Source organism: Trichechus manatus, unplaced genomic scaffold, assembly GCF_000243295.1.
Source record: "Trichechus manatus latirostris isolate Lorelei unplaced genomic scaffold, TriManLat1.0 scaffold00006, whole genome shotgun sequence".
Classification (NCBI taxonomy): Eukaryota; Metazoa; Chordata; class Mammalia; order Sirenia; family Trichechidae; genus Trichechus; species Trichechus manatus.
The window spans coordinates 35,260,621-35,275,874 of NW_004443942.1; the positions used below are offsets into that span (position 1 = coordinate 35,260,621).

General features: G+C 39.3%; 1 protein-coding gene across 2 annotated transcripts in view; it reads left to right on the forward strand.

Annotated features, from left to right (window-relative positions):
- The window catches only part of ALKBH3 (alkB homolog 3, alpha-ketoglutarate dependent dioxygenase), a 37,088-nt gene that overhangs the window by 9,944 nt on the left and 11,890 nt on the right, over window positions 1-15,254 (forward strand). For both annotated transcript variants that reach the window (XM_023738547.1, XM_023738542.1), the window contains exons 5-8: window positions 1,144-1,191; window positions 2,590-2,693; window positions 4,466-4,554; window positions 9,683-9,892. In XM_023738547.1, the coding sequence (XP_023594315.1) occupies window positions 1,144-1,191; window positions 2,590-2,693; window positions 4,466-4,554; window positions 9,683-9,892 (451 nt within the window). The remainder of the gene's footprint in view (window positions 1-1,143; window positions 1,192-2,589; window positions 2,694-4,465; window positions 4,555-9,682; window positions 9,893-15,254) is intronic.

Sequence of the window (15,254 nt, forward strand, 5' to 3'; positions counted from 1 at the left end):
GTCAGTTGGCCAGGTAGCTGTCTTCCAAATATCTTGGCATAGGTGAGTGAGCACCTCCAGTGCTGCATCTGTTTGTTGAAACATCTCAGTTGGTATTCCGTCAATTCCTGGAGCCTTGTTCACCAATGCCTTCAGTGCAGCTTGGACTTCTTCCTTCAGTACCACTGGTTCTTGATCATATGCTACCTCCTAAATGGTTGAAGGTTGACCAGTTCTTTTTGGTACAGTGACTCTGTGCTAGGTACTGGGAAACAGAATAACAACCCTGTCCTTGTCCCTAAGGTGCCTACAGTCTAGTAAATGAAGTAGACACGTAAACAGATAAATTTCAGTCCTGTACATTGTGAAATAGTAGACTCATATGTAAGGTCTAATGGTAGCATACAGAACAAGTTGAACAACATTATTTAGGTACATTAAGGTCAGGGAAGATTCAGAGAAGGTGATGCTGAGCTGAGATTTTGAAGGATGAATGAATTTTCCATCGGACCAAAGCCGGGAGTGGATTGGATTGGGAGTACTGGGTAGCGGGGAGGCCTTCCAGCATGTGGGAAAGCATGGGGTTAGAAATGTGCATGCAGGAGATTCCAAGCAGTTTATAGTTGCTGGAGAATAATGAGTTGGTGGAAGCTGTCAGGAGATAGAGCTAGATCACAAGGGCCTTGAATGCAATGCTAAAAGGTTGATGGGGAGCCATGGAAGGATTTTAATCAGAGGAGGAACTTCATTAGATGTGTATCTTTGAAAGCAACATCTCAGAGCCCTGAGATCTGTTGGCTATATTTAACTTCATCCCTTATTCCAAAGTCTCCAACTGGGTGCTGTATTTGGCACCCCTTTGTGTGATAGATTCCTGGATCCTATCAGCCTAAATTGTGGATGACATATAAAGGGAGAGAATCAGAATGTATTTTATGTTCATCTCACACAGCCTGATCCTGTCAGGGTTCTCTTCCCAGTGCCATGAATGAGGTACCGTCATTGTACCCCTTATCTCAGTGACAGAAGTGCTCATTCTGCTCCCTCATAATTAGGTGATTTTGTTGAGTGAGAATTTTGGAAACTCAGAAGGACAGCCCTTCTACTGGGTGGAGCATATTATTTTGTCTTGTACTAACACACCTATTTCCTTTGTTTCCTTAGCAGAGAGGGTGTGTATGAAATCAGCCTGTCACCCACAGGTGTATCTAGGTGAGTGAATCCTTGCTAGAAAGTGACTAGACTTTTTTCATTAGCTTACAGTCTCTTAAAAGATTTTACTCCCTCACTTGAAATAGGTAATTTCTGCCCCTTAAATTCTTGGGGAGCAGGAATTTGGTAGTGACTCCTTTTTATATTGCACTTTAGCTTTAGAACTTTTTCACATTCTCTCTGTCAGATATAGTAACTATTACTTCCCCAGTTTTTCAGATGAGTAATTGAGGACTAAGGAGATTGAGTACTTTTTTTCCAGGGCCAAATAGTAACTTAATGTTAGAGTTGGATCTAGCCTTGACTTCGACACTGTGGGACTTTTTGCTACATTCGGGTGAATTTCAAGAAAATCAAGGAATATACTATTTAAGGTGTATTAAGTATTAGTCATTGTTTTAAAAACATTTTGAAAGCATTGCCTTAATGTTTGAATATACTAATTGTCACTATAAAATTGAGACATTTAAAACTAGCATATCAGAACTTACATATCTAAATGAATTAGCCTACTTCCAATTCAGCTAGACTTGGAAGGCTCTATCATTGGTCCAGTGGCGCTTCTGTTCTTCATAATCCTTCTTGGAACCTCCCCTTTAAAGCAAGTTTAACAGTCACTCAGGAAAAGCACTTGTGTTATTTTGGTCACATCTCATTGTTCATCAGGTATGAGCTTCAGATGGCTCTTTCAGAAAATCAAATGCACCTTCAAAGAGTGAAGATTAGCTACCATCAAGGCTATTCAAGAGAATGTTCCATGGGCTTTCAGAATACTTCTTAAGGCGATCCAGAAATATTTTTAGCTGATTTGGCATTGTTGAAATTAGCATATTTTAAGTGACAGAAAGATCCCTCGTTTGGATATGTTTATTTTGATATAGTCATATAATAATCTCTAGCTTTCCCTAGAATTGGCATGGTCTCAGAAGACTGCCTGTTGTCAAAATAACATGGGGTCAGGTATTTTATTAGTTATTTAATTTACTTCTCACAGTGACCTGATGAGGTGGATACTATCTTCATGTTACAGATGAGAAAACTGAGGCTTAGAGAGGTTAAGTAACTTGCTTAAGGCTCCACAGCCAAACAGTGCTGGAGCAGTATTTAAACCATGATCTGTCTGATTAGCTTTAAAAAAAAAAAAAAAAAAGCCTTCATGCGTCCTTTTATCCTCCATTACCTCTCTTATTTGTCTTGACATGAGGAACTTATTTTTAAGCAGCATCATAACCTGGGCAATAGATATTAGGCTCTGCTTTGCTTGCCATGGGAAGTGTGGTAAGATGATTTCATCTATCCATTAAAGGAAGCATCCAAATTAATTTATTCCTCTAACAATTAGAGTCTAACCCATCTTTTCCATGTTCTTTAGTTAATAATGGTTCTTTCTGCATCAAGGGTGTGTTTGTATCCTGGCTTTGTTGACTTAAAAGAAGCAGACTGGATATTGGAACAGCTTTGTCAGGATGTTCCCTGGAAACAGAGGACTGGCATCAGAGAGGGTAAGTGCGTTTCTGAGGTTGTAGTTGTCGCTGCCTGGCCTCCCTCACCAAAAGGTTTTCTAATGCCATTGCCTCTTCTCACCACCACCGGTCTTAAACAGAGGTTTAAAACCTAACTGAGACCCTAAGGATGAGTAGGAATTAGCCAAAGGGAACAAGGAAGAAACAGCAGGTGGAAGGCCCAGAGATCAGAGAGAACATGGAAGGAGTAAGGGGACGGATGTGGCAGTTGAAGGAACCAAAGGAAGTTTGGTTTGGCTGAACTGTGGTTGACATTGATCTCCCTTTGTCTTTGAAACACTGCCTTTACTACTTCAAATGGTGTCAACTTTCCTCTTTCTTCATAGAAACTTCTAAAGCTTTCTTTTTTCTCATCCTGTTTGGCATACTTTCTTTTGCTATCCTTCTTACGACATTTTATTCTCATTTCACTTTTACCAGAGCAGTTTAGTCTGCTTTAGTTTCAGCATCTGCACTCTCCTGAGCTCGTAAAGATGTCACCCATTAAACCTGTGGCCATTGAGTTGATTCCAACTCGTAGCGACCCTATAGGACAGGGTAGAACTGCCCCATAGGGTTTCCAGGAAGCAGCTGGTAGATTCAAACTGCCAACCTTTTTGGTTAGCGGTTGCGCTCTTAACCACTGCACCACCAGGGCTCCAAGGATGACACAGCATAGTTTATTAACTGATTTTGGCACTTACTCCTCTGTGTGTATCCACAAGCATCAGTACCTGTTATACCGGAGATGGTCACTGGGGGGCATATGTACTCTAGCATAGCATTTTCCTTCTGGCACAAGTGAATTTAAATTTTCCATAAAGAGGCAAAGTATACACAGGCGTCATTTTTGTGACTCAGATATCAGAATAGGAGACAGCTTTTTCAGGGCAGCCTTTTTCAAAGTGTTACCACAGTAGGACTTTTGGTGACAGACTTGGCTTTGATTATTGGCTCTGTCATTCAAAATAATTGTTAATTTTAAGCAAATTCCAGTTAAGTAACTGTCTGAGCCTTGGTTTTCTTCTCTGTATAATGGAACTAATAATAAGATCAGTGTAAGATTGTTGTGATAATTAAATGAGATAATGCATGGTAAGCTCTTAGTAGAATACCTGTTGTGTGATAATCCTTCAGTGCATGTTAGCTGCTTTTGTTGTTATTGCTGTTGTGGGTGATACCGTTGTGGGAAAAATAACAGACCTGTGGATAACTCCCTCTCTAAATAAATTTGGGTCTCAAAAATTTCTGACTAAAATCAACTATGTGCTATAGTTGGACAGAGCACTTTTTTCTTCATTTGAAATTAAAAGGGCTTATACAACATTGGACACATGGATGAACAGTTTGTCTTGTGTCTAGATACAGACTTTGGTGCCACAAATTCCTGCCCGTAAGGGTTAGACACCCAATATCCTGCATTTTGAAACCTTCCCTGATCCGAGCCCTGCTGTGCCCCAGTGTGACTCCTTGGCTCTTATTTATGTCATCACTGACGTAAATAAGCCCCACACATTCTCATCTCGGTCTCAGCCAATGCGCTTCCTGCCAAAGTGCCTTCTCTAGTCTTCTCTTCCTTTTGGCTCTTACTTCTTCTACTCCTCAAACCCCAAGTTTTTTTTGAAGTTAGAACCTTCGGTCAGAGCCCACCCTTACTCTTCGTTTGTATTTCCAGTAGCTTCTTGCATGTTGCAAGGCACAAAGTTGGGACGCAGTAGGTACACCTTAAATAGCACTAAATCGTTTCAAAGGCCCTATATTTTCTTTCTTAGATATAACTTATCAGCAACCAAGACTTACCGCATGGTATGGAGAACTTCCTTACACTTATTCAAGAGTCACTATGGAACCAAATCCTCACGTATGTTGGAATATTCTCATTGGTATGGTTTTATAAACTATATACTATAAACGTAGAATACTATAAACATAACAGTAAGTTACCTTGCAGAGGTGCATGACGGTTCCTAGTTCAAAAATCCTCTGGAGTCAAACACTGAGTCTTTGTGCTTGTTACCCTTTATGTGCTTTTGATCTATAGATGAACTCAGAGTTAACTGGAACCAGAGTCCAGGATTTTGGGAAAACGAAACATTTCTTTTCGTAATCTTCCCCTTCCCCAAGCTTTTCTGGCTGTAGCCCATCTGTGTACTCCCTGGTATACATTTGTTTTGGGGCCAAAGTGCTGTGTCTCGTCGATGAGGTCAGAATGTCTCTGTTTCCTCCTTAGGCCCTTTTGCCACTTGTTTAAAAAAAAACTGGTTTTTTTTTTACTTTGTATTCATTCTGTGGCTGCAGCTCTTAGACTTCCAACTTAACCGTTGCTTTGGCTTGTTTCTACTGCTTCTTTTGTTTTTAAAATTTTCCAAGACACTAGACCGAGATATTCTAGTGTATAAATTAAGCTTGTCCAGAGAATGGAGTCAGGGGCCAAGAAATAGCTCCCTGTTTAGTCCCTGGAATCTTGCCTTTGGCAAAGAACGTTAAGCTTTATTGAAAGAAAAGTTGAAGAAAATGGGGCTTTGCTTATGGCATTGGGATAAACAGAAATGTGACACATTTTAGAGCTTCCAGTAACTTGTAATCACAAACTACCACTTTACTAAGATGTCCATGGATAAAACACTGGCTAGGGGTACAGTGGCTTTTCATGCAAGGAGACGTCTACTGGCTTTGGTTTCTAGGGCTGCATTTAGAATGTGACCCAGGGAAGTATTGAGACCCTTTATAGCTAAGGTTGATTTGAAAATAGAGTTGAATTAGGTCAGTCCAATGTAGACTGCTGCCTGTGTTTTTGTCAAAATTAATTTACCTTCTTGTCCACAGTCATAGTTGAGGATTAAATAGGCTCTGGAGAAGAAGTTCTTCCTCATTCATTCTTGTTAATCTTTTAGAACAGGGTATTTCAACCTTTGTACAATTGACATTTTAGGCCTAATAATTCTGTGTTATGGAGTACTGTTCTATGCATTGTAGGATGTTGAGCAGTATCCCTACCTCTACCCACTAGATGCCAGTAGTGTCCCCCACTTGAATGTGACAACACAAAATGTTTCCAGACATTGGCAAACATCCACTGGGGGGCAAAATCACCCCTAGTTGAGAACCACTGTTGTAGAAGAAACATAAGGCACACAGGGTCTGCTGAGTAGAATAGCCTTAATGGGGACATTGTGACATCTCTTCAAAAGAATTTAATGACAATCTTGTTTTATAATGTAAGTAATAAGTGTTTATTTTCAAAAGTTTAGAAACTGCAGATAAGTACAAAGTTGTTATGTGCTGTTGAGTCGATTCTGACTCATAGCGACCCTGTATCACAGAGCAGAACTGCCCCATTGGGTTTCCTAGGCTGTAATCTTCATGGAAGCAGATTGCCAAGTCTTTTCTCCTGTGGAGCCACTGGTGGGTTCAAATGCCAGCCTTTCGGTTAGCAGCCAAGCGCTTAACCATCGCCCCACCAGAGCTTCATAAGAAGAATATTAAAATACATGATAATTCTGCCACTTGATGTTTTTGTTCCAAAACCTTCTTTCTTTTAGGTAAACATATGTAGAGAATTTTTTCCTATAAAAATAAAATAATTACGTATACTATGTTTCATATATGAGACTTCGTCTTATGTATTGTGGACATGTTATTAGGATGGACCAGTCCCTGGAGAAGGACATCATGCTTGGTAAAGCAGAGGATCAGCGAAAAGGAGGTAGAATCTCAATGAGATGGATTGACACAGTGGGTGCAGCAATGGGCTGAGACATAGCCACAATTATGAGGATGGTGCAGGACTGGACAGTATTGTGTTCTGTTGTACATAGGGCCGCTATGAGTCAGAGTCAACGCAACAGCACATAACAACAACAACATGTTTCATGTACCGTATTTTTGCATAAATAACGTGTTCCTTCTACATTTGTTTGCCAACTGCACCCTCTCCCCCACGAGGTATTTTTGTAAGCCTGCTGTGCTAATTTTTTTTTTACAGCAACATGTAAAAAAAAATTGGTGTAGCAGTGCTTATGAAAATACCTTGCAGGCAGGAGGGCATGATTGGCAAACAAAACACAGAAGACATGCATTATTTGTACAAAAATACAGTAAGTGTGTATCATTAACATGTTTTAGTATCATTAAATATTCTTCTACAATGTAATATTTAATGGCTGCATAGTATCCCATAAATTGTGTATACCATAATTTATTCAGATAAGCCCCTTTGTTGGCTATTAAGGTCTCAAATTAGAACTCTTTATTTTGGATTTGGTTGGTTCATAACTTTGTATTTATTGCTAATAGACTTTATTTATATATAACCTTGAGAAAAATCAAAAGAGATGCCCCTTTCTCAGCATTTTTTAAAGGAAGATTTACTAATGTATGTATATGTGTGTTGAGGGCACTTGTTTAATTTTAAAATTGAAGTATTACCTCAAGCTTAATCATAGGTTTTTAAACTCCTTTTAGTGTTTGTTCAAATTAAGTCTTACCTGAACCCTATCTATAAAACAGATAAAAGCAGGGGTAGACTGGGAGTCCCACCAACTTGACCGCTTTTTCCTACCATAGTCCCAGAGACACCTCCGTGATAACCTAGCATTCTAGCAAACAGTGTTTGAAATCCACTGAATAGGTCCTTTTACTTCTGTGATTCGTATTTTCTCATACTTTTTTTCCTCAAGTGTCTTTTAAGGATAGAATGTCTTCACTGAACAGTGAGATGACACTGAATTTTAATTTAGGCATTCAGTTCTGAGGGATCTGCATAGAGTATTGGGTTGGAGAGTCTAAATTAAGTTCCCTAGTTCATTATTCCCTTTTTTCTCCTTTTCTCTCTTTTTTCACCACCAAAAATAACCAAGGGAAAAATACATACCCACTTAGAAACATCATGCAGACATGGTGTTATCGCATGCAGTGCCCGGTACCTAAGCAAGTCAGGGGATTGCTAATTAGTTTCTCAGCACATTGCAGAAAAGCTATTTTCCTCCTTTACATTCTTGTTTTTCTTGTTGACCGTATAATTCTAGTATCTGATCTTTATCTCTATGGAGTTAAGTTTAAAGCCATAAAATAAATAGGAAATACAGCTGCCTAACATTATTATTAGAATTTCTCTTGGAATGTATTCTCTTAAACGTAGGAAAAGCACCTGTATGATTTCTGAGTTGTGAGCTGAACGGGCTCCTTTTTTCATGGACCATTTTTGCTTGAAACAACAACTGAAAGACAAACTGTGGTTATTTAGACTTGAGTATTTGGCAGACATTTTCTGATAAATGAAGTGAGTTTCATTTTAAGGAAAACAGTGGACAGAATTTGCTACTAATGATAAAATTTTGAGTTTTCAAGCAAAAACTAGAATGTTGGAAAACCTGTATTCTCCATTTTGAGTCTTACTTAGACTTTCCTGATGAGATTAGCGGTAATATTAATGAATGTGATTTGTTTGCTATTGTACGTTGAAATGTGTCAACGTTTAGAAGATCTGCATAACTCAGTGAACCAGTGCTTTCCAGATGACCAGTGTTCAATGTTACAAAATCACAGAATGTTAAAAGATCCATTCAAAGTGCAAGCTAGACCAGTGGATTTAAACATAACAGAATATGAAAAGTTTATTGATAGGATTTCAGTTTCCACATTGCAGCTAACCATTAAGAAACTAGCATTTGTTGAGTTTTGGTGTAATATCAAAGTACAATATCTACAATTATTTGAAAAGGCTATAAAATACTCTTTCCTTTTCAACTACGTATCTATATGAAGCCAGTTTTCTTCATATACTTCAACCAAAACAATATATTGTAACAGATTGAGTGCAGAAGGAGATAGGAGAATCAGTTCTGTTAAGGCAGACTTTAAAGAGATATGCAAAACAGTGCCACTCTTCTTACCAAATTTTTGTATTGCAAAATATAGTTATTTTTCATAAAAAGAAATTTATGTTAACATGCAGTGGGTTTATTATTGTTTTTTAATGAATACAATAGTTTAATTTTCTTCTGTTTTAATTTTAAACATGGCAGGTATCAACAGCTATAGAACCCATATAAACAAAAGTTCTTTGGGGTCCTCAGTAACTTTTAATAGCATAAAGTTTGAGAACCGTTGTCCTAAAGGAAGCTCTTTACTGTAAAGTACTTGAGATTTCTGAGAGAGAAGACACAGAATTTTGTCAAGAATCTGTTCAAGCTGTGCTGATTGTACCTACAAGGTACACCCTAAGGTCAAAGGTCATAGCTTCCTGTAGTATACATGGCAAGACAGTGATTTTCTACAAGTTCCAAATATTAACTACATTAAGTGAACTCATTGCCCAGTAGAAAAGGTAGTGAAATCAGTTTAAATATTCTATAGCTCACAGCTTATATGCTTATTAAGGGCATGTCATGATTACCGTTCTGTAGAAAAGAATTGTTTTCCCCTTTAGGTTCTGTTTTTAGGAAGTTAACCGTTCTGGAAATATTAAATATCTTTTTTACAAAGCAATTCTGCCATTCATGATAAACTAGGAATAGAATGCACAGAGGGCGACCCAGCAGGAAAGTTGTTTTGCTCTTCAGACTTCAGTCTGTCTCTGCTGTCTACCTGGTAGCACGTCAGCTGTGGTAGCACACCAGACTTGGTGTGCCACTTCCTGCCTTAAGGACTTACCAAGGTGCCTGCCCTGAATAGGTTGACATTTGCTTCTTTGCCAGGGTCATATAGTTAACATGGAAAGGATGAGATGGGTGCATAGGCCCTGCTCCTCTTGGCACCGCTGTACCAAATTTAGTACCTTTATAAAATTGCAGAGGTCACTTTCTTCAAAAAAGAAATAATGGGAAGGGATTAAACTACTTTTCTGCCTTCTGTTAATTGCATTCCAAGTGTTTCGCTTACTGTATGTCCCTATTTATAACTCGACTGAGTTTGCTCTGTTTCTGTTTTTCCGCGTGGCTGTCACTTTGTGTGACTATCTACCCCTTTTCTTGGCCGGTTGGTTGCAGTGGCACCCTGTGCTGAGCACGCTGAAGAACCACATCGAGGAGAACACTGGCCACACCTTCAACTCCTTACTCTGCAATCTTTATCGAAATGAGAAGGACAGTGTGGACTGGCACAGTGATGATGAACCTTCCCTAGGGAGGTGCCCCATCATTGCTTCACTCAGCTTTGGTGCCACACGCACTTTTGAGATGAGGAAGAAACCCCCACCAGTGAGTATTCTCTTTTTTAATGCTCTTCCTGCCTCCTGTGATTTCTGCATAAAAGGTAGAGTTCCTCAAGGTTTCTGTTTTCAGATTTAGAAGACAGTAGTGTGTGTTTTGTTGATGAAACATTCTCATTTGGTTGCTCACCCCATGGTTGACTTTTGACACCCAAAGTGCCCATTCATTCATGTATTCATCCAACAGGAATTGGCAGCTTTGTGTCAGGTGCTGGGGGCTCGTTGCCAAGTAGTGTGGATACATTGGTAGGAAGGATAGACAGCCCCTGTCTTCATGAAGATATAGTCTAGTAGGGCAGATAGGTGTTAGTAACCACTCAAACAATTGCAGTTGTGAAAAATGCTATAAGGAGGGTTTTTAAAGGAATGGCCCAAGCTGGTGGAGGCAAGAAGGGAAAGGAAAGGAAAAGATGCCCCTGAGGAAGGCTTTATTTTAAGTAAGTGTTCTTCATGGTAATGCTGCTACATGCATCCTCATTGCCCTCTCAGCAATGAAGTATGAAGCTCTAGCTCTTTCTTAGAGAGGAACTCAAGCGAGGTTATCAGAGGTGATGTTCTAAGTTTAGGTAGAAAATCAGTGACTAAACTGACTATATAATAACTTCAGTTTTCCACCCTAGCTCTTACTAGATTTTATGATATAGGAAGGTTACTAGGGCTAATCATTTTTTTTTTAATCAAAAAGGGATTAAGATATGTAATCAATGTCAATGAATTGTACATGTAAAAACTGTTCAATTGTGAATTTTATTTTCATTTTTAGTGTTTATTCTTTGTGTAATTTTTTTTTTTTATTGTGCTTTAGGTGGAAGTTTATGGAACAAATTAGTATCTCATTAAACAGTTAATACACAAATTGTTTTGTGACTTGGTTGCCAATCCCGCAAGGTGTCAACACTCTCCCCTTCTCTGCCCCGGGTTCCCTGTTTCCATTCATTCAGTGTTCCTGTCCCTTCCTTCCTTCTCGTCTTTGCTTTTGGTGTGGTGTGCCCATTAGTCTAGTATACACGATTGAACTATGAAGCACGTTCCTCACGTGTGTTATTGTTGGCCCTGTAGACCTGTCTAATCTTTGACTGAAGGGTGAACCTCGGGAGTGACTTCAGTACTGAGTTAAAAGGGTGTCCGGGGGCCATACTCTTGGGGTTTCCTCCAGGCTCTGTCAGTCCAGCAAGTCTGGTCTTTTTGAATTGGTGACTGTTTTGTTGTATATTTTTGTACCACAATTTTTTTAAAAAATGGGAGGGTGGGGGGAAGGACTAAGATAGGAAGATAGTAGGAACTCCAAGAGAAGAAAAAAATCTCTCCCAGATTATCTTGTTTCCAGGGTTTGTGTCTTTTCCTAACAAGATTCCCTATCATTCAGCTTGTAACGTTAAACCAGAACCAGTTGCTGTGGAAGGTCTAAAGTCTGTTTATTGACTATGACCTAATCCAGACCACATACTTATTAGTCAGTCAGTGCTCTTGTCTGTTCTTCATCAGATAACCTCTCTGAGAATAAAGCCAATGCTGGGCTGTTTTCTTGACATGTTTCCTGGGTTTCCAAACATGGTATTTTGAAGCATATTGAGTTATTTTGCATATATGCAATTAAGTACCTTTTGTTGGTACAATTTCTTTTGATTGGGTTTTCTTTGCCTTTGTTTAGATAGAAATTTGAGGTATATTAGCAGAGAATTGTCAGTTGCCGGTAACTTATTGAGTGAACTTACTCCTTGAGCCTTTTGAGAAGCCTTCACAGTTTTCATTGGCAGTCAGCTTTGTTTGTGCCAAGGAGTACTACTTGAGAATCAAACTATCCAAACTTTACCATATTCTCTTTAGGTATGGTTATGCTTCTGTACACAGGCTTCCACTCAGTTAAATCCAGAGGTCACACATGCGAAGAATTCATCTAGCCTTCAGTAAGACTCTTGTTACGTGAAAACCAGAGAAACAGCATATATTTCACTTTTAGGTTCAGACCCTCTCCTCAAGCCAGACATATAGAATATCAATTCCATTCCAGGTATGGCCCTGGGAGCTGGGGCCATAGCCATGAATGAGGAAGATCAAGTCATCTTTCTCCACCTGGAGCTCATGACATAGCACATGCAGTGCTGGGCCTTCCTCCTGGAGGTATTTGTCCCTTCTCCCAGTTGCAAACAAGCCATAGTATATCCAGTATCATCTTTGGTATAGTCTTGGTTCTTAGGTCTTCGCAGTTATTTTCTTTGTTGCTGAGGATTCAGGTATTCAGCTGCAATTTCTTTACACACACACATTCACCACTACCACCCTGTTTTAAAATTTGGGGCTTATTTATGGATTTGGAGCTTAAGAACTCCAAAAGTATGCTTCTCTGGATTATTAGTTTTACTGTATAAATAGTTTCCAGCTATTAAGCATTAGCAATATTCTGCTGCCCGGAAATGCCCTGTTCCTTCTCCCCTCTAGGCAGCTGAAGCTTTTCCTTTTCTATATAAAAAATTATACAGTTGATTCTTGTTACTTTCTGTAATTATGTTCTGTAAAGTTCCCATGAATGGTGAATTAGTGAATACCAAGCCAACCTTGTGCATCAGGCAAGTCAAATTTTTCGCCACTCAGCACATGCCCCTGAGTGACCGAGAGAGCGTTGCGAGTATTGATTTTGGGGTTATAAATACATTTTAGCAAGTAGGCACATTTGTAGATGCAGAGTCCACAAGTAATGAGGATTGACTTCATGGTAATCAAGAGCTATTTCTTGGTGATAGACTTCGTCTGTGTGATAGCTTAATGTGTGGGCTGAGAACGTAACTACCGCGTACACACTTTCTGAGGGAAACTGGAACAAAATCCGTGTTTAAGAAGGAGGCTGCCTCTACTGAAGCTTTATCTTCTCCTCAGGGCTTCTTGGAGTCTATTTTAATGAACACAAGTGAAGCACAGGCCATGAAATGCTAATTTCAAAATGTGGTAAAATCCCTTTAATTATCTGCCGGTAGCAAGGGAATCTTCACTGTAACCATGGTAGCTGATTTGATGAAAATACACATCTAATGAGTAAGAAAATTTGAACTCTTGAAACAAAGTTGGCTGTGGACGGACTTGGGAGGAAATACAAACATGTCAGTACCTCAAGTTATTAATTCTAATAAGTTAGGGTTCCCTGCTTAGTCTTAACTGTGATTGAGTTTGATGTAATTTTTTGCATCTCTTTTCAATTCTGGCTTTTGTTTAAGATGAAGAAGTTGAATGTTAAGATATTCGAAATTAAAATCATGCTATTAGCGAATATAGCTTTAAAATGACCTTTTTTTAAAGAACCTATACATTTTATTCTTTAGTAAACCGCACCCAAGTTTAAACTTTTGGCAAGACTCCTTCAGGTGTCATTAACACATTCCAAAAATCTGGGGCTCCACAAACCTAGCCAAACTAGAAGTGCAGAAGGCTTTCTTTGAGTTGACAGCCTTGGAAATAATTTTAGAGTACATCATCTTTATCTCATTATAATGATCCCTTTCTGAAGGGTTGAAAAGAAATGGTTATTGCAGATTTGTGTCTACTTTTCTTTTTAAACTAAGGTGATAACTCTGAGAACATGACTCACAATTCGTACAACCCGAAGTAAAAGCATAAATTAAAAAGTATAAATTAGGTTAGTATTCTGTTTGGGTTTGGAGCAGTCTGACTTGATATAACTCTTGTGGACCTATTTCAGTAGACCACTATCCATTATAGAATGCCAACAGGACGTTCGGGATGCCCTAGAGGTTATGGTAGGGAATCTTCTTCAAACTCCAATTCATGATAACCTATCAGATAAGAAGCTAATTCCTTTTTGACCTGAGTCATAATTTCTCATCTGGAACTGACATAGAGGAGTCATGAGATTTCCTGCACTTCATTCAAGTGTGCAGTTTTGAGACAGAAACACTTCTGTTTTGGGCCACTTTCAAAGAGAAATAGTCTTGATTTTTTAAAAATTCAACTCCTCCTCCACCCCTGCAAGCAGCTGTTGGTTTTGCAGTCTGGCACCTTGAGCAGATCTCTGTAGCAGCTGATCTTCTGAAAGCTGCCCCAGTTCCACACTTTGCATTCCTAACAATTTCTCACTGTGCCGAGATGGAAAGGAGATCTTTGTCTCTGAGTACCAGTGCCCCTTCTGATTCACACAGTTGGCTCACTCAGCTTCGTGCATGCATCATCCCTGGAATTAAACAATCCACTCCTCCAAGGAGCCTATCTTTTTGTCACTAGTCCAAGTCTGCCAGCTCCTGCTCACTCATTTTGATTTTAGAGCAAATTACTACTTCCTTTAATCAAAGTTCCAGATCCCTGGTGGTGCAGTGGTTTAAGAGTTTGGCTGCTAACTAAAAGGTCGGCAGTTCGAATCCACTAGCAATTCCTTGGAAACCCTATGGGACAGTTCTACTCTGTCCTGTAGGGTCACTATAAGTCAGAATCGACTGGACAGCAAGGGGTTTTTGGGTTTTTTAATCAAAGGAAAGTACTTGGGGCACAGTAGACTTGCCTGATCTTACTCTTCCGTTCACCCTGATCCCTTTTGTTTCATTCACATTAAAGACTGAGTGAACAGCACCATATATGTCTTCTGGACAATGTCAGGGTTAACTGTCTTAAGACCAAAGTGAAGCTTACCAAGGATACTTCAGTAGACCTTTTTTTAGAAACCAAGAACCTTTTTTATCCTATCAGGTTGGGCTCATTAAAGCTTTTTTACACTCGTCATCCCAAACCCAGCTGTACTTTTCAAACTGCATCGTGTCCCTGTTGTAAAGATTAGTCTGGTTCTTTTCCCAGCTAGCTTTAATTCTATACTGAAGAACAAGCTGGAAAAGGAACCACAAAAGCCATTTGGCAGGCTGCTATTTCTCTGTCGGTAACCATGGAAACAATGATGGCTGGGGGTGGTTATTAGATAATAGCAGGAAGTTTGTGATGCACTGGAAATTTAGATGCCAAAAGCCTTGTTTTTCTAGCAAAAAAAAATACCCTCTTGATACACTATGTCCTTTATCAACTGAATGCTGCAAATGTGAGGGGCTTCTGTTCATCTCAGGGTGATTGAGCTGAGACAAGTTGGGCATTTGTCTAACCACTCCCCTCTCTAGCATCTTCTCAAAGATATGAATCTTGTTCATATCACCAGAAGAGACAGTTATAAAACCAAGACGAGCGGTAGAGACTCTGAGAGCTGCTCCTGAACTGGAGTTCACTCCGCCTCCCTTGCTAATTGTTTTTTCACTCACTACTGGGGAAAATGGAACATAAAAATCAGTCTGATCTCAGACTGATAAATATTGCTATTTTTTCCAGGACTTTAGAAATTGGGATATTGGAATCCAAAATAACGTGGC